General features: G+C 42.0%; 1 protein-coding gene across 3 annotated transcripts in view; it reads left to right on the plus strand.

The window, feature by feature from the left end:
- The first annotated feature begins 371 nt into the window (after positions 1-371).
- The window catches only part of unc5cb (unc-5 netrin receptor Cb), a 132,094-nt gene continuing 113,237 nt past the window's right edge, over positions 372-19,228 (plus strand). The window contains exon 1 of one of the 3 annotated variants that reach the window (XM_085168904.1): positions 372-1,028. In XM_085168904.1, the coding sequence (XP_085025030.1) occupies positions 911-1,028 (118 nt within the window). In that variant the 5' untranslated portion in view covers positions 372-910. The remainder of the gene's footprint in view (positions 1,029-19,228) is intronic. The other 2 variants (XM_085168908.1, XM_085168906.1) reach the window with 2 other exon arrangements.

Genomic DNA, 19,228 nt, shown 5'->3' on the forward strand with positions numbered 1-19,228 from the left:
GCCCCACGTGTGATTATTCCTCCGACTAAATAATAAGTATCTTCAATATTCATGCAGAGCCTGCTGGAAGACCCGTCTCTGCTAACACTTGCTACACATAAATCAGTATTTAAAATAGTTTTTAAAAAAGCATATTGAAATGGACTTAAACAGCTTAAAAGGATTTTCCCTAATGATACTTTAGTTTTGGGTGCAGGAATTTACGCGCAAGTACAAGTGTTACATAACGGATTCATTCCGCCACTGCATACGCTCATATTTCTGTTAATCTAATTTCTGTCTCGTAGTCTAACCTGGATGAATGCATGATTAAAATTCTCAGCTAAAAAAAAAAAAAAAAAATCAGCATCCATTCCCCGCTGCTGTCCGGGCCAGGTTTTGATGCAGCGCCGCCACTTGCCGGAGCACTTGGATTGGCTGAAGGAGCAAGGTAGCCCGCAGAGACGGCTCCTTGCCCTGGTTCTTTCAGTGCCGTCAGTGGAGCGCTGGAGACGCGGTGCACGCACACACACTGCTCTCCCACTGCACGAGTGAAAAAGGGTTCTGCACAGACTCGGACTCTGCTGGACGGACTTTGCTTTCATGTGGGAGCATGACTTTGCCGTCAGAACATCGATCCACACCTCTAGCAAGTGAACCTTTAGAGGGAAAAGCAAGCGGATACAGATTTTAATGCAACATCCTCTGTGACGGAGGGCGATGCACCCACTTCTTGTTTCATAAAGTGTCACATGTTTGCAAAAACACTGCGCTGGATATATTTTGTCGAAAGCCATTTTCTCTTTCTTTTACACCCGGGTTGTGAGGGTTTGTGGAGTGCTGCGCAGCGTAACGAGGGACACCAGCGCGCGTTTCATATCAATTTCTCAGTGACTGGGACTCGCCTTAGAGCGTAGTTGAACTCCTCATCATGGGGTACTCTGCGCGGACTGACAGAGAAGGAGGAAGATCGCCGAGATCCTCTCCTGAGATGCCGACCGTATCCTGGCTTTTGCTTTTCCTCCTGGTTGACATCGGTGTGGCTCAAGGTAAACTTTAAAGTGTATTCTTCACCAGTGAACCTTTCGGCTTTGCTCCCAGGAAAACTTTTATGAACTCTCGTGGCGCTGTTGTGGTGGGCAAGAAAAAACGGAATCATAATTAGTCACACTCCTAATAGAAGAATACAGTGTGCCACCTCATGCCCCCGAAGTTCGGCTGTACTAGAAATAATAGGCTGTAGCCTTCATTAAAGCAGGCTGCCTACTGCTAAGCAGCTTTATGTGAGGTAAATATGAAGATACTACATCCAAAGAAGCCTTCACTGGGGAAAAAAGTTTTCATTCAATAATTTATATTAACTAGCTTTGCACTTGGAAACCAAAGCATCACAGCCCTGCATCTGTTTCTCCGAGGAAAGAAATGGAGAGGTGTTGCTCTGAAGCTCAAGAGATGCCCTTAATATTGTGGCTGTTGCTTTACATCTTACTAAACCGTTAAAGATTTTAGTGTAGGCACACAAAAATAGCATTACACGTTTAAAAAAACCTATTAGAAAACTGTAGCCACAAGAACCCTGAATCACAGCAAGTTATTACAGGTAAAATATAACATGTAGACCATTACCTGCAGTCATATTAGAATATTCCTGTTCGGGCTGCTATTAATCAAATCAAGAAAGCTGAACTTCCATTCATTCTCATATTATTCAATCTTACTCAGTGTTGATTGATGACTGCTGTAATCCCCAAATTAGAGGTCCACTATTTGAAAACAATCAGATCATCTAAGAATGAAGAATGATCTCAAAGCCCAGTGAAGCTAGTAATGCTTAAATGATCTTGACTTTTTGCTCAGGAGAATGTCTAATTAAATAAGGAAGTTTCAGTCGTGAAGTGAAGTTTGCCAAGAAAATCTTCAACAACCCCCCCCCCCCCCCCCCCCCCCCCACACACACACACACACACATCTCGGCAGCGAGCTTTCATTTGTCATTATGCTTGGTTTCAATCAGTAAGCAGATTTACAAAACCTCTCCTTCAAAGAATTGCCTGGTGAAAGATGTTTCTGTAAACTGCAGAGTGGCTGTCAGTCACAGAAATCTTGGAGATAATGCCACAACACCTGAAGCCATTTACTTAATCTTCTTTCTACCGTGCAAGATTGTCAAACAAAGGGAGCTGAGAAAAAGCCATCTGTGTTAGGATTTAGTGTTCACTATGTGTTTGTGCATGTGTATCAGATGCCAAGAGTGTATGTCTGTGGAATTAAGGTAGGTGGTCTGTCTTGTCTGGAATCTACTGTTGTCTGAATAACATGATGAGATGGAGGGGAGGGGATGGGAGGGGAGGTTTGACCGTTTCAGATATACTCCCTTCTGCAGTGACATCATGAACAGTTAGGGGTTTTTTTTGTGAGGCTTCAGTGCTCATGCAAAAGTGTTACAAGCTCAAATTGAAGTCTAAGCACATATCCCAGACAGGGGAAGAGGGTCTGTGAGCAACCTTATCTAGCTGCTCCAGACCTTCATCTCACTCCTACATAGTTAATGAGCAAGAAGAGGAAGAGGAAGAAAGAGAGAGGAAAAAAAACCCCAGCACAGGTCCAGTTTCTGAAGGGCATGGTGAGATGACATAATACCCATTCCAAAACCCCAGAGAGCCCAGTGCCATTGACTGGATGGGAATGCGAACAAGGTTCTTATCTGTCCATTAAGAAGTCGATACACTAGGAGAACATTGTTTGAGCCTAATTAATGGGCCTCGCTATTTTGGGGCACTGATGAGCTCTACACATTTTCTAATCGCTGGAGAGTCACTTCTTCAGTGTAAAACTACTGGTGATCAAAGTGGCTCACTTACCCGGGCGCTCTCTGTAACGCTGTGCTTCTACTCGCACCTCTTCAGACCTATTTTCTGTGGCTGTAAATATGTGTTTACAGTTTTTATTTATTTTTTGAGAGTGCTTTCTAATCCCATCTAGACAGAGGTGAGCACCGGGAAGTGATCCTTCTCATTAACCTGCTGAACTCTTCAGAAAGGAGACAAGTTGAGACAGATATAGGCAATGAGCTGCCAGGAAAGTAGCTGAGGGCTCTGACAGCAGCTTGATTTGAAACCCTTGGTGCAAGAAAAGATACAATTCAGTTTTTTCCATGGAGGTGTCAGAGCTCCACCGTACTGTTAAAGCTGATGGAGGATGTCAAGTTCTTACAGGGAACATATGGAATAGCTTCTCTGATAAAAGATTTATTTGGCAGGCGTGCAATCAGGTTGTATTTTTAATTGTTATTATTATTATTTTTTAAAATCTTGGAAAAAAACCAAGACATCTGAGATTAAACAGTTATTGTGCCGCATTCAATTTAGCAGTGGATCCGCTCTTTTCCGTCACATTCTGCCCCACCCTAAAAGTCCAAACTCACTCACCATTGGGCTGTGGCTCATTTTAGTCCAGTTCACATTTATTTATCCAGGTTTATTAAAAAAAAAATCAATAAATGCATATTAACCATATATGCTGCTCAATACTCTTTAGTGGGTAACATGCGTGCGTTGTGCTACATGCATGATTAGGGAGGGAAAATCACTTTTTAAAGGTGTTTCCTTTTTCTCGATTTCCTTTCATTTCCATGGCTGACCTTAACGCTGGCATTTATATAGTGTATCTCTTGTGTTAGGCAGTGGATACATGGGCGCTGGCATTCCTGGGATTAGTTCAGTTTTTCCACAGCGCTGTTCTTGCGCTGCCTCTCACACCATGTTTCTGTCTCTCCTGCCTCTCCACTTTCTGATGATGTGTCCTCTGAGGATTGTTTATGGAGAGAAAAAGTTAAAGGACAGCTATGGTTTCAGATATATTGTAACTCATACACAGTGAGGCTTCTTTGTTTTCCTTGTACGGCACACTCGTTCAGCTTTTAGGCTACTTCTGTGTGCTTCGTAAAGAATGCAGGTAAATGTGAATGTTGGTTTTTTGTTTTTTTTTCCCCCTCCCTATTATTATTCTAAGAGGCTTCCCCTGGGGCTGCTAACATTACAACCATAGAGGTCATTATATAAACTGGGTCTACATGCACAATGAGAGCATTGTACGAAGAAGCAGTACATATAAATGACCTCCTGTGATAGCCTTTGCCATCAATGCAAGCTCACAGTACGTGATATTTAAAGCAAATTTATGTAACTGAAGGATTTTGTGTAAGTGAAGGAAATTAAGATTGAGCTGTGATATGCACAGGTGAACGAAGAGAGCAAAGTAAAAAAAAAAAAAGTGTGTACACAGTATGGCTGTGTGAGGTCACAGTTGCATGCTGGTTGCGATTTAAGCCAGACGGAGCCTGGTAGCGAGTGATAATTACTGTGAAAAGTAGCTGCTGAGTTTGCTTCCTTGCTCTACTTGATGTCATATGCTATTGTTATGAAAGCAAAAACTATACTCTGTTGCTATTTTGGGGCCGGGAACAGCTGTGGCGGTGGACACGAATACTGTCTGTCATTGCACTCAGGCCTGTCGTGAAGATTTTTTAAATTTCCTTTGGTTGTGTGTTCACATTCCCCTTTAGTTCAAGTCGTCTATCTAAGAATTTTTTGGCCAGTTCATCAGAATGCCTTGGTTTGATTATTTTGTGCCTTTACTTTTCTTTTCTTTTCCAATCTTACTGCAGCATTTGAACTTTTACTTTTACCTCAGTTTGATGATGCAAATATGGCAGAGTACCAAATGATGTCTAAATCAGTCACATTTTTATAGATGGTTCACAAAGTGGGGTCTGGGGACCCCCGGGGAACGTGACCCATATCCAAGGATAATTTTCTATAAATAACTGAAGTGTTCTATATCATTAAAAGCTGCATGTGATCAGTCGGTGACCATTTATGTCAATAAAAAAATATTATGCCAACAAAAAATATTGTGTCCATTACTCCCTCCCCCATTATCAAAAGAAAGCCAAAAGAAACTCTGACATTGTGATACATCATGTCATTTTCTCATGAAACCACTCACATCTCTTAGGGTGTGGGGAACCATTCCTGCTGCTATATACTCATTAGCCAGCTTGCTAGCCTTCCATCATGGTAAAAGAGTCAAGCCAGTCGACATTTTGAGTAACACTAAGCCTAAAATGCCTAAACTCAAGGGGGCCACTGGGATTTTTCTTTCTCTCCCTCCTAATGGGCCTAAAAACATTAAACTGGCTAATGTTTCAAATAATGTGTATATATAATGGCTCACTGGGATTACGTCTTTAAACTGTACAAGTTCAACACTGTACACAGTAATCCCAGTTAGTGGATATTTAGCTCTGCCCCACCCACCTTCTATTCAAACCTTCTGTTTGTTAGAGACAGCCAATCTGAAGAATGTGAGAGGAGTTAATACGGCTTTGTTTCCGACAGTGGATAAACCGAGGCACGCTATAAGATTAATAAGTAATATTTGATTGAATCATGCAAAGCTGCTCCAGTAGAATCCTTGGATAAACTGTGGACCTGGAAATGAGCATATTAAGACCACTTTAGGATCCTGTAATCTGCCCCTCAAAACCACTAGAATGTAAATTCCTTATCAGAGAGTTAAAAACTTAAAATTTCCTATAAATTCTGCCTTGTTTTTCTCAACTCATGTTAAAATGTAATCCCTGATCATCAGCCTAATAGAAAGTCGAAGCTCCTTGTAAACTAAACCTAAACGTTTTCTTTTTCCTACTGAGTTTTGTGTTAATGCTTCCATGCAGTTTTGATGTGTTGTGCTCATACTGCATGCCTTTAAAGCAATTTAAAATTTAGCATTGCGAACATACTTGATTTGCGGGGTGAATAATAATGTTCTCAGATTGCCGTGTGCTAAAATCTTGAAGTAAATGAAAAGAGATTTGGGGAGGGGGGGGGACTTCAGAGAGGGACAGAAAGATTAGAGGTGAGGAGGAGGAGAGGGACCTCGAGGCAGGAGAGGGTGGGTGAGAGAAAAGGGTGAAAGCAAGATATGGAGCGAGGACAGGGACAGGCTTGGAAGGAGAAGAGAGTGTGTCATTAATCACCCTGTGTGACACTCTCAACTACAGGGGAGCTTCACAGTGCAACATTCACTCCTATTAGCAGTCCATTAGCAGAACTCGGCACAAGTAGCAGCACTTGACAAGCAGGCCTTTGCCAGGGAGGGTGACTTGTGTCTCAATACAATGCATGCTGCACCACCTAAATTGCGGGCGTGCATGATTTTTCTTTTTAGGGTACAGTAAGTTGGAGTGCACCACAAGGCAGAAATTACTCGCATACTGTAGGCTACGGACAGCAAATGAAAATAATTGTATAAAAGGTCCCACTTTCAATTACGCTGCTGGATGAGATCGGAGATAATGATTGTGAAGACGACGATAGTGGTGACCTGATTTCCTACCTGCTGTACACCCTTTGCCAGAAAACGGCTCTCCAAAGTTGAGATGGCTGATGCATTAGAGGTACAGTCATTTCTCATTCAAAGGCTTGTTGGCCTCTTACTAGCCAAGAGCCCTGTGATTACAGGAGCCTCGGCAAGGGAGGGAAGGGGGTGTGGACCACTGTCCCTGCTCTTGATCTACAGTTCATTTATGATTAAAGATCAGAGCCGACAGTCAGAAAATCAGGGGTTGAGGTGGGCTACAGAGGAGGACAGAGCCAAAGGGAGAGAGAGAAGTGATTATGAGTTAAGTGGCCCTTCTCATGCCATTATAAGCAGCAGGGCTGACAGAGCACATCATGAGTGAGTATAAGTACACACTCCACTCCTGCCCTTTAATTTGGCATCATGGCCTCCCCCCTGATGTTCAACCACTAATGTCCTCCTGCATTTTTGTGTTCCTAACAGGATATCAGCCAAGGACAGGCAGGTAAATGAGGGGAAAAATATGTGGAAGGAACTCAAAGGAAGTCTCACTGTATTTGTGCGTCATGTTTTTTAAAATGGAAGGAACGGCCTGGCATTTACGTAGGGCTTTTCTAGTCTTACACTGCACCTTTTCAAACACATCCATAGAGCACTTGTGTTTTATGGACTTAAGCACTTTATCTATCTTGCATCCACACCTGTGGCCAATTTAGAATAACCAATTAACCCGACGTGCACATGTTTGGACTTTGGGAGGAAGCCAGGCATGCAGGCACAGGGAGAAAATGCAAAGTCCACACAGAAAGGCCTGAAGACCAATTAATTAATCAATACGTGTTTCTTAAAGATTTGTTAAAGATGCACAATATTCAATATACAAATTATATTTGTTATACAGTAAACTAACTCTTATCCCATATTTCTGATGTTTTTTTTTAAATACAATTGTTTAATAACCATTTGCATTTTACTATAATTGAGCTGTTGCTGTTTCCAGACATGCTATTTACTCTTGTAAAGTTGATTAGGATACAAAATAAACAGAATTAGGGGGGATTTGAGAAGCTCCTAGAACGTGGCTAATCTTATGTAGTCGCACAGACGCTATAAAAAGCAAAATGTGCTGGCTGACAGAATGCAGTTATTTCCCTGATGTCCTTTAACGTTGTTCCCTGTAGTCTTAGTTTCCTGGCCCAGCATGGAGTATGAACAGCCTCGGTAACTGCTACAGAGCAAGCACTGGTCTTATGTGGCATAGCTCAATAATCTAGGCCAAAGATGGGTGGTAGGAAGTTTGAAGGTAAGATGATCCATCATCAATCCATATTCTATTTTCTCATGCTTATCCAATTTAGGGTACACCCTGGACAGGTCACTATGCTGTTGCAGGGATAACATGTTCAGTCAGCTAGCCAGCCGATAATTGTAGATTAAATCAGTTGCTTGATTTCAAGCTAAAGTGGCACTTGACAAAGTAACCGGAGCATGCTGTTTCTGACCAGAGTTGTGCATTTGGACAATTGTATTCACCTTTAAAACATCGAGAATAGACAACTTTGCATTATTTTTCTCAACAAGCAACAGAAGTGGTGGCAAGGTTGGATTTGTAGTGTTAGGGGCACTGCACATGCACAGCTCTGCTAAAATACTGATGATCACCAGTCGTTGGAAATTGTTGACAACCAACTTTTGAACCCTAACACTGTCATTAGTGTGCCTGTATCTCCTACATACATGCATACTAAATATTCCTGGTTAGACGTAAGAAATTCCCCAAAAACAAACTTATTGTAGCTGATTAATAAATAATTGGGGCTCTACAAACACTCTTGAACACAAATATCATCCTTTCATAGTACTCTTTCAGTGCTCTCCTCTGTTACCATCACGTTACCATCGTTTCTGCTAAAACCAGACTAAATGTTTAGTTCTGATGAGGAAATCGGTAATGAGCGAGATGTCAGTGGTGACTCATAACACCTGACCTGAGTCACAAATATAGCACAGACTCACTCAGATTTTGGTGTTTCTATAGAAATTCAGTCTCTTCCTCTCAGAATGGAGATGCAGCTGCTATCCCTCCCTCAGTTCTGACTCTGATTGACAAAGCTAAACCCTTAATCCCGGCTTTGCCCCGTCTTGTGCTCAGAGGCAGAGCCTCACTCGTGGAATGAGACAAAAGCAGATATATACAATGAAAAGGAACAACACTCATCTGTAATAAATGATTTGAGAAGCCGGCTTATATTGAGTTAAACTATCAAGTGGAAACAGCCGCACATTTTATATACTTGCAGACTTCAACGTTTTCCTCATTTTGTTGTCTCATCTCTGCATTTGTTAGAGGGGTGGTGGTTTCCAGTCGCTGCGCTAATGTCTGGTTGGGGAGGGCTGTGGTCTACGTATGTCAGCAGAGCAGAGAGGAAGGGGGTAGAGGTTATAGGACCCCTTGTCCCGTGTGAAACATGAGAGTAGGAGACCCACGCTCCCCATTTCCTGTCTTTACTTTATCAGCATCCGGCTCTCTTGTTATTCCTGCGCTCTTAAAGCATCTGATGAAAGCCCGACCACAGATAAATGTTTGTGCCGTCTTGTTTTTTTTATGGGGCTCAAATGAGGTACTTTACCCGCCCGTCCCCCTCCTTCATTCTCTCTCTCTTTTTTGCCTCATTCCTGTCTGCTTTTGAGATGCCACAAGAGAAGTTATAGTCTCTGGTTTATATTATGGTTCCTTAAAGATAGACTTGGGACATCTAAAAGGACAATGGGAGCTCTTGTTCTTCAAAAAGAGTAAATTTTTACTAGACATTGGGGAAGAGGCTTAGGAAAAGTTGTATTTTTTGTCTGGAAAGCCACATTTGTGCTGACTGTGTTAAATATATCTGTTTCTACCTACAGATTATTTGGCATCCTTTAGATCTGGGCAGTGAAAATTGGTAATATTTTGAAAATCCTAACTCCTAGCTATGTCCTTTGCGCTCCACTCTTTTACCATTTTAGAAATGTTCATGTACTGTACACTCATAAATTCAACGTGCTTCTGTTTTCTTAGCCTTCTTGCACTACGGTGTTTTGTGTGCTGCGCGTCTCTTTGTGTGCGCACATTGTTGTGTGCCTGCATATGGTGACAGAGTGTGTGTGCATGCGCGCATGTATGTTTATTCAATAATAACAGAGTCCGAGAAAGTCTGTTTCAGATAAATCTGTGTGAATACCAGACCATTCATCCCTAGGAAATCAATCTTTCTCATAATTCCCCTCATTTTTCTTCCATCTGTTATCTACAGAGCTGCCAAACAGACTTTTAAACAGAGCAGACCATTACCAGGGGGCAGAATTAAATGTGTGTCAGAATGCCAGCCTGTAAAGTTGTTGTTTTTACTGAGTTAAATGAGGTGCTAAATTAAAGCTTCACAATTGTTATGTACTGCTGGATGATTGATCCCCCCGCCCAACCTTCCATACACTCCTGTTGAGTCAAAATGCGAGAGAGGGATATTTTAAAAAAAACACACGTCTCTCGAAATCATGCTCGTCTTGTCTTTTTTTTCCGTAATTACACTTTGCGTGTCTCAGCAAACACTGTGGAATTCATCAGGTTTTAATGTAAAAAAAAAAGAAGACGACTTTAAAAGCAGCGTTAACTACACACTCCACCATCATCATGTCTACCACCACAGGCTCAAACAGCCTTGTGCCTGACCTGTTTTCAGCATTTCAGGCTTTATTGCTGCAAGTCCAGTAATAGTTTGAGGTTGCACTTGGGTGTCAGCACTTTCCTGTGTGTTTGTGTGTGTGTGTGTGCCATATCTCCATGATCAGACCCTGGTGTTTTAAGTACTGGCAGACAGTGTTTAACTGGGGCAGGCTCAATGGGTCTCATTTAAAGGGGGCCCAGACAGAAGCCCCACGGTGAAAGGTTATTTTATGACTCCTAACATGTAAAGCACACCGTTGAAGCTGCTGCAATTTGTGGGCTTGCCAGAGCAGGCAAAATGTACTGTATTGTTGTTCTTCTGGAATCTGTCAGGAAACCAAAAGGCGCTGCTAATAAGTTACTCTGTTGTCTTTTGATTTGTATGCATTCCTATTTTAATGAATGGTATTGAGATGAGGTTGCTAATAACAGAAGACAAATGAGCAAATCTGAAAGTTCACTTCTGTAGCTAAATGTCAGAATTACATTATGTTCTAAGACAAAAGGATTGGAAAAAGCAGCACAATATTTTCCTGCAGGGCATTGCATTCATATATTCATTGGTTTAAATGCGCTTACTTTGATACATTATAAAAGTTGTACGGTGCAGTAATGAATTGGTGGTAGAGGAGAGCTTGCAGCTTTGCCTTTGCCCCTTTCAAGGACTTAACCAAAGAGTAGGCAGAAATTGAATAATGGATGTTGTTGTGATGATTTCTCAGAAATACGAGGGGGGTTGGCAGCCCCCCCCCCCCCCCCCCCCCCAAACCAGGTCAAATGTCTGAAATGGATATATTTTGTATACAGGATGAGCTTTACTGCATTCAACACAACTCTTGTTTGATGTGTAACCTTCACAAGCTCCTAGTCCATCCAGGCTTGGAACACAAAATAGACGTTTATTGTGTTTTAAATGCTGCTGTCACATTTTACAGACTTAGGGATACAGGCATATTGGAGCGCCAGTACTGTTCCATTTTGAAAGGATAATTTTCTGCAGTTTAGAAATATGCATGAATAGCTCAAAGTTAAACTTGGTGGTTCTGAAGCTGTCAGTTGGGTGATTGCTGTGTGGTCTTTGACAACCTGTTTTTAAAATGTGTTTACGGTGTTTCCAGAAGGATAGATGCAGCTTTCCTCTACCACCAGTATAAAGTTATTTGCTAGAACTTGTTTCACATCATGGCGTTTGACTGCCTATTTACAAAGCTAGCTGCTCTGCAATCAGTCATCTGTACTTTCAATTCAATGATGTTCAATTCAGTTCAGCTTTATCTATATAGCACCAAATACGAACAGTTGCCCCAAGATGCTTCATATTATAAGGTCAAAGCCCTACAATAATACATTATAAAAGATGTACAGTGCAATAATGGCCAAATAGTGCTTACCATTAGCATGTCATTGTGGCTTTATAGTGTAGTCGTTCACTTGACAAGCAAAAAGTAGCAAAACGTTTCCCACTGTCAGGCCTTTAGTTTTACTGGTAGTTACAATATTGGCAATAATACCTTAATATTGTATTAAATGTAGAATTTTTGGAACATCACACGTTCTATTCGATTTTCCATTTAGAATAGGATTGCTCCTGGTAACTAGTTTGCTAGGTTTTTAAACAAAAGAAAAAAAGCTGGACTAGTTGCACTGACTAAAAGATGGAGAACATTTAATACTGAGCATGCTTAAAACAGACAAAGTTTACCATTGGCCAAACCAATATCTTGTGTGTATTTTATGAGCTATATCAAAATTTCTTCTTGAGTCAACTGATGTTTTAGTTAGCATGTTGAAACATTTGGCTGTGTATAACCTTGAAAGCACGCACAGTGTTAGATTAGTTTGTTTGTTTTGCTAATCTCAGTAGTGCTCGTAACAGTAGCCTCGGTCTCTTTCATGCTAGCTGCTATAGCCCAGTGCAGATAATGGTAAAACCTGGGTCTGTTATAGTTTGAACACCATCTCTGAACTGGTAACTATCAGTTTTTAAGTAAAATAAAATGAGAATACATTTTACTGACTAGTATTTCTAGCTGACTAGGAAGGTTAGCAACATTTATACTTCTAGTCACACACAAGCATGTAGTAAATGAGAGAGGGAGAGAGAGACGTGGACCAAAGCTCTCCCTCTGGCCTGGAGTGAATGATGTGGTTTATGGTCAGCATTTTAACCACCAAGGCACAGGAGTGCCCCTCTGGTATCAGGGGTTTGCCAACCTACCCATCACTTTTTAAAGATAATCGCTCATAACACACTTGAAGGGTTTGTAGAGCTGCTCTCCCTTGAGTTAAATCGATGGAGATGCGCAATCTCGGTTAGGGGGGAAAAAATGGCAGAGCTTAGTAAGATAACAGGCTTGTTTCTCTAATTCCAGACATCCATAAACTATGACTCCATACAGTACACCAGCTGCACTGGAGTCAGCACACTAACTGTAAACTGATACACCATAATGGCTTGCTGTAGATATGCAGGAGCATGTGCAGCGGAAACCGATAATTCAGTGGTGACACACCACGCATAGGGGTTCCCATGGTTTTTAGGCTGACGTGAGGTAAGCTAATCCTTTCAGGTAAAAGCAAAAAGGGTTACACTGGGGAGATGTGGTGGGGGCGAGCGGGGTAACCTCTGCTGTGTAAAAGAAGGAGCATTACCGTAGTAAATTATTCCTGCTGATGAGTTTCCTCGGTAGTCGTTGCCCGCGTTCGTTACTTCTTGCATTTAGAGAGTTGCACATTACTAAATTGCAGTATTTTTGTTTTTTAGAAGTCTACAAAGGCCTAACTTGCTTTCTGGTAGCCACTTTTTTTTTTTTATTATCACTTCTTTTCTCTACCAGATATTTTATATAGCAGCTCATTATGACACCCAGGTAACAATATGTGTCCAGAGGAGGAGTAGGGAAAAAGAAAAGAGGCGAGGTGGATACAAGGATCTCAGAGCCAGGAATAGAAGAGCCACTCGTAAGCTGCATGGCTTTTACCCACAGGATGAACAGCCTGAGAGCATCCAGGATTCAGACACATTAACCCTCAGCTATTCTGGGCTGTTTTGTGTGGCTTTTTGTTCGTGGAAGAGAAGCAAAAATCTAGTAAACAAATACAACAGTGTCGAACAAACCAATGTTTTGTAAGGATTGGGCAGCTCTGAGCGTTACCAGCTCACTTGCATATTTCCATTCCCCTGCAGTTTCTTGGGAAATTTGGCTGAGTAATCTGAACCTTATTGTGTTTCTTCTCTGTGGAACACCAGATACCAGCGCAACCTGTTTTTGGTTTTGACTGCCATTTTTCTAGTCGGCAGTTGCTCACACAGAGATTGAATTTGGGGGGCAAGGGCATGCAAACTCACGCTGGAATATTTACACAGTAGCTTCCATTCTCTTTCTGTTACTGTAGTTTGCTTTAATAAGAGCTTGACAGAATGCAGTACACTGTTGAAGGAATTTAAACCAGGCATGTCGAATCCAAGGAGTGGCAGCGGTCACTCCTTTAACACTCTGTTTTGTCTGAAGTCGCGGAGTCAAATTGGATTGATCAAAGCAGCTCTGACACACAAGGGTTGGACATGTGGGAGGACAAAAGTGATCAGCGCTTTGATGGATGTGTCACAATGAGGGGATGTAGCTGTCTAACATCTATCAGTGGATAAAGGTTTTCTCTGCTCAGCCTGCCACATCCAACTTTACTCATTTCATTTCTTTTCTTTTTTCCCGTTGGCTCTCTTCTCGCGCTCTGTTAGAAGAAGCTTCGTGTCAAGACGGGGGGGGGGGGGGGGGGGGGGGATACTGTCAGTGCCTACAAAGAGAGTTTTTGTGAAGGCTTACAGGATTATTTGCTACTGCATGGCCCCAGTTACATGCAGACAATCTCTGTCCTTTGAATTGGGGTGGTCTCTTGGGAGTGAAGCAGACATTTAAATTCAATCAGTTGCAATGCTCCCCCCTCCCTCCGTCCCCCCCTCCCCCTTGCGAAACTCACTCATCATCTCACTTCGCTGATACAATTACGAGCTGTTCTGCGTTGGCCATCTTGTTGTGATTATATATGTTTACATGGGAGGGAGGTGTTTACTGCGGAAACTTTGTCCACCTACCCGCCAACGCTCATTTAGCTACTGGAGAGAAAAAAAGAGCTTCTGTGAGATTTAATGATATTTATCATCACGTGAAGAGAGTTATGATTTCCTGACAAACATTGTGATTGTATATTCCTGAGTAACATTCTATTGAGATGAGCCGCTCCAGCTTTACTGTAAAAAAAAAAGAAGTTGATGTGTACATTATACATTTAATTCCTCTAATTAGACAGAAGGCCCCTCAAACAACATATGTTGTTTTCATATGTGCGTGGGGATCTATAGCGTCAGCTCATGCAGCCTGTGCCCACATTTGCTTGTTTCTTGTTGCATTATAATATAATGGATATACAGGCCATATGCGGCTCTGTAGGCATATGCAGATTAAAATATCAGTTATGAGATGTTTTATTCTCGAAAATGTTTTTTTTTAAATCTATTTTTTAATAAAATAAAGTTCCAAAGAAATTATAACAACATAATATGAAACCAAAGAGAATAAATAATTGGATTTTAATTTTTTTCTTTCATATTTTTGGCTTTCCACAAGAGGGTAAGTAGTTTTTTAAGTGATTGCCTCTACAATCGGTCTCTTAAATTGCAGGAGACTTTTGAAAAGAGTGAATTAAATAATTTGTTTTCCATTTCATATTTTTAAGTACCCGTCCACCCTGGCCTTGCATTGTCCAATTACTGCCACGTCCTAGTGATAACATTGCCCCACTAATCTTACTGATGGTCACATTGCCTGCTCGGGCCCCCAGCACTCTGTTTTATTGGCGGAGCATTATTCGCAGTGTTTTGACCGTTGTTTACTCCACAACATGCCACTTGTTATCTTCTGCAGCAAATGGCCATGTCTTGACCAATCTTGTCTGGCTTTTGTCTACTTTCCACTGGACGAGCAGCCATTTAGTGCAAGGGTCAGGGTTGTAATTGACAGCCACCACTAAACAAATCTGCTCGGCCCGGCGGTAGACCAACCCCAGCTCCCGTCCCCTCCCGCTACTCTAATCTAACTAATGCACCCATGTGTGTGCTGGAAAGTGAATTAAGCATAGAAAACTCAATACCTGATCCATCTGACGGAGCTGCCTGCGTGCACATTAGCAGTTTCTCTGCAGCCTCTGTAATTGTATTACACAAGTTGGCCGCTCTAACGATCGGGCCTTACACACACTTACACACTCATACACACTCTCGCTGTTGTTGTTAATCGCTGCCTTCGCTGGCCCTGGAGGCGTGCAGCAGGCCAAGAACAGAGCGATCGGGAAGGGGGGTGATGATGAGGCGAGGAGTTCAGCTCTCCCTCAAGGCTGACATGAAATGAAATCATGAAATCATAGTGTTTGTGTGTGTTTGTGTGAGCGGATTTGTGTGCATTTGTGCTCTGAAGCTGGTATATTGCACTGCATGTTCTTTTGTTTTTATTGCTCTTTTGTCATACTCGTTGTATCTGCTTCTCTGCCTTCTAATCACTGTCTTTTTGGGCACTCCTGCTGTGTGGCCCTGTTTCTGTTTCTGGCATATCCCTAAAGCCTGATATCTGTATACTGTCAGCAGTCCTACCCTTTGCCAGAGAATACAGCATGATAAGATGAGCTTAAACTCTCCTCCCTACTAATCCCCCTTATGTGGACCTATGCAAGGTTAGAAAAATATATCTCCTGAAGTATTTTTATATTATGCAGCAGATAAGGGGTAAGAACTATGGAGATGCAGATGTAATAAACCATATATTTGATCTCAGTGGTACAGTGAATGCGTACCTGTGATGATTATCCTCCTCACAGAGGTCGCTAGACTTTATCGCTGGGAGCCCAGAGAGCAGAACAAGATAGGGAGCAGAACAAAAGGACTCAGAGGGTGATTAAAGGGGTTGTTGTGTTGATTTGCTACATGTTGTCATGCAAGCAACCATTTGCTCTGGTCTCACTAATGGAGAGTTCAGCTCGAATCCAAGGAGAAGCTCTTTAAAATTTTATTCCTTCTAACAGGCTGATTTATAATGATGAGTCCCAGACTCTTTCCACCACAGCAGGACATCACAAAGAATCCTGGGAAGCATTGGGACTATATATAGAGCTACCACGAAGGGACTACAGGCACAAGAGAATTCAGCAGACAGATAGTGAAAGATGAGCCACACAGCCCAAGTCGAGGCTGACAGAGTATAGATGCCCGTTGTTGTCCGTGAGACTTCTGTGACCTGCACAGCTCCCAGGGCCTAGTGATACCCTAGTTGCCAGATGACATCCCATGATCTTGTGTCTGGGAAGAGGTCTAGCTGTTGTGTGTGTGTGTGTGTGTGTCCATGTGTGCGCCTGTGGAAAAATCCCTTAGGGAGGACTTTTCATCTACTTAGAGCGTAGGTCATCAGATATGCCTGTGTGTGTTCACCTCTGCGTCTGTGCACGTTCACATTTCTTTGTGCACACACACACATGGGAGGAAGAGGTAAGAGCTGGGATGGACAGCTTTATCATGCTTATCTGAAAGGTCACTCTGTCATTGTCGGAGCGTGCTTCACAAAACCTTCTCGTGGTCACCGCAAGGCAAACTGATCTGGGAGAGACAGAAGAAGACTGAAAGACGCAGCCTGTTCCTTGAAATGTTGCACCACTTTGAAAGAATGTGCATTCCCATCACTTGTGTTCAGGACAACAAGATCATAGTCCTGTTACATTGCTGGTATGTAGTGATGATGAATGGTAATAGCAGCTCCTTCTCATCTAAAATTAAACAGATTAAACAACAAAAATAAGCAAAAAGGAGTTCCCACAACATTGTTGGATGTCCTAAAAATAATTTCCCCCCTCTTTCATTCCTCTACTTTTACTTCTCCTTTCATATTTTTCTCATGCAGTATAAAGTTTTATTGATCCATATTTAATCTTACAGTCACGTCGTAAGAGGAAAAATACAAAAGGTGCCCCTTTCACGAGTAAATCGTATGAGGCGTGCAAAACAGATGAAACATACAAGTTTTTGTGTTTCTTTTTCACATGGGAACAGATGTCTCTTCATCTTATTTATTGTATGTATTTTTTTGTGTAAATAGTTTATAGACAGCATTAACAGGAACAGTTAGGTCATGAAATGTGTGATATCTTTGTATAGGCTCAATCGCTCTTTAAATCCTCTCACAGTCTTTTTTAAAATGAGTGCCTCTGCCCTACTCCTCCGCTCCTTTGCAACACATGAATAAAAAGCAACAATATTATGACCTTTTTTTTTCTTTAAATCATTATTTCTTTTTAAGTATGTATAATAATTACATATTTTACTACTTCTCGTCACGGAGTACTCAACAAATTCTGCGAGCACAACAAAGTCGATTGTTCTTTTCGAAAACTGTGATAAAGAATGGAAAATACTGAGAATGAATGGTGAAATAAATAAATTTGAGTCTATAGGCGGAGGAAGCTAATCATTCTCCTGTGCCTACTGTGCAGAAGCGAAATCTCTGAGCAACACTAATCCCGCTCGGTCTTCTGGTTATCTCTTCTCCTTGGTCTCCCCTGCATCCCTCAGCAGGTATTTCTCCACTGCCAAAGTCCCTCACTGACATCCATCCCATGTTTATTGCCATTCAGGTCACCTGCCACCCCTCCCAAACTGACACCCCCACTGGGCTCTGTTTGTTTCCACTGTTGTGTCCCAGTGACATTATCCACAGTAATCCAATTGAAAGCTCCTCAGACCCTGAGCTGGGTTCTGTGGGGTTGAGACGTTTCCATGGGGATCGCATGGATTCCTAATTAAGCTCATTAAAGCTTGTTATTAAAGCTCGTTAAATCTCATCCTGACATGGTAGCGCCACTACTGGTGCCTAACTTTACAAATTCATACAGAAACATGCCCTCCACCCCTACCCTTTACAAACACACACACACACACACACACACACACGCGCTAAGGAACAGTTACAGATTTGCACACTTGCACACACCGGTCTAATGCACTTTGTTCAGTGTAATTAAAGCTCTCAGTAAGCCCTGTGGCTTTCCCAGCTGCTTAGTTTGAACAGAAATGGAGAAGTGACACAACACAGATTCGGTGAAAAATAAAATCCAAACTCAACCACCTTACTATTTCTTCTATTTATTGTTGTTATTATTACTACCCAGCGTGGTGCACTGTGTGGAACATTTGCCTTGGACATTAAAAAAAACTAAGGATCATCAAAGAAATAAACATTTATAATATAAATTCAAAAATGGTCCAAGCCCTGAAAGAGTGAGCAGGTAGGCATCCAATTGAAAGATGCGCTTGAGCCTTGGAAGGCATTTTGGTCAAGTGGATGGATGGGGAATAAAGAGAGCTCCACTTTATTTTTCACTCAGGCACGTTAGTCCCTCTTGTCGCCCTCACTCTAAATTTATACGTCAACGCCAAATATTGTTCTTTGACTGCGAGCAGGAACAGTAAACTATGATGTTTCTTTTGGGGTCTTCAGGGGTCTGAGTGGAACAGCATGTGAGGGTATGTGTGCGTGTAGAGAGGAGGAGAAAGAGAGCAAGAGAGACTCCTCTCGCAACCTGAATCAGCCCTTTGATGCTGACTGGCCTTGACATCAACAATGTGGCCTTTCACAGCCCCCACCCACCTCTGAGGAGCTTACCAAGAACACACACGTACAGAGTCTTTCTTTCTGTGTCACTCTCCCATTTAGTTTTTTTTTTGTTTGTTTATTTTTTTGTAGTTCACAAGGGAATAGCTAGAAAGAAAATATTCCAAGGAAGGGGGTGGAAGTATTTACATGAGCCCTGTAAATAATAGAGAGCATTGGACTCAGTGAGAAATGGTCATTCTGCAAATTCCCCAGCAGAACCAATGAGGCTCAGAGATCTTGTTAAGTCCTCTGCAGAAATTACATGGTAAACACCAGAGAAATGAAAGGATATTGAGGAAGAGTGAACAGTGGAATTGGTCAGGGCCAGAGGGACACATTATATCGCAGTGGATTTCTTAAGTGCCCCCTCACAGTGTTCTTTTCCCCCTTCCTCCTCGTCCCTTTAAAACAGTTTCGTCTTCTCCTTTACCAGTCGTGTCATTCCTTTGACATTAAAGGGATTTCAGTGCTGTCTCACAATGGCTGTGGTTAAAGA

This window comes from Neolamprologus multifasciatus, chromosome 7 (assembly GCF_963576455.1).
Source record: "Neolamprologus multifasciatus chromosome 7, fNeoMul1.2, whole genome shotgun sequence".
NCBI lineage: Eukaryota > Metazoa > Chordata > Actinopteri > Cichliformes > Cichlidae > Neolamprologus > Neolamprologus multifasciatus.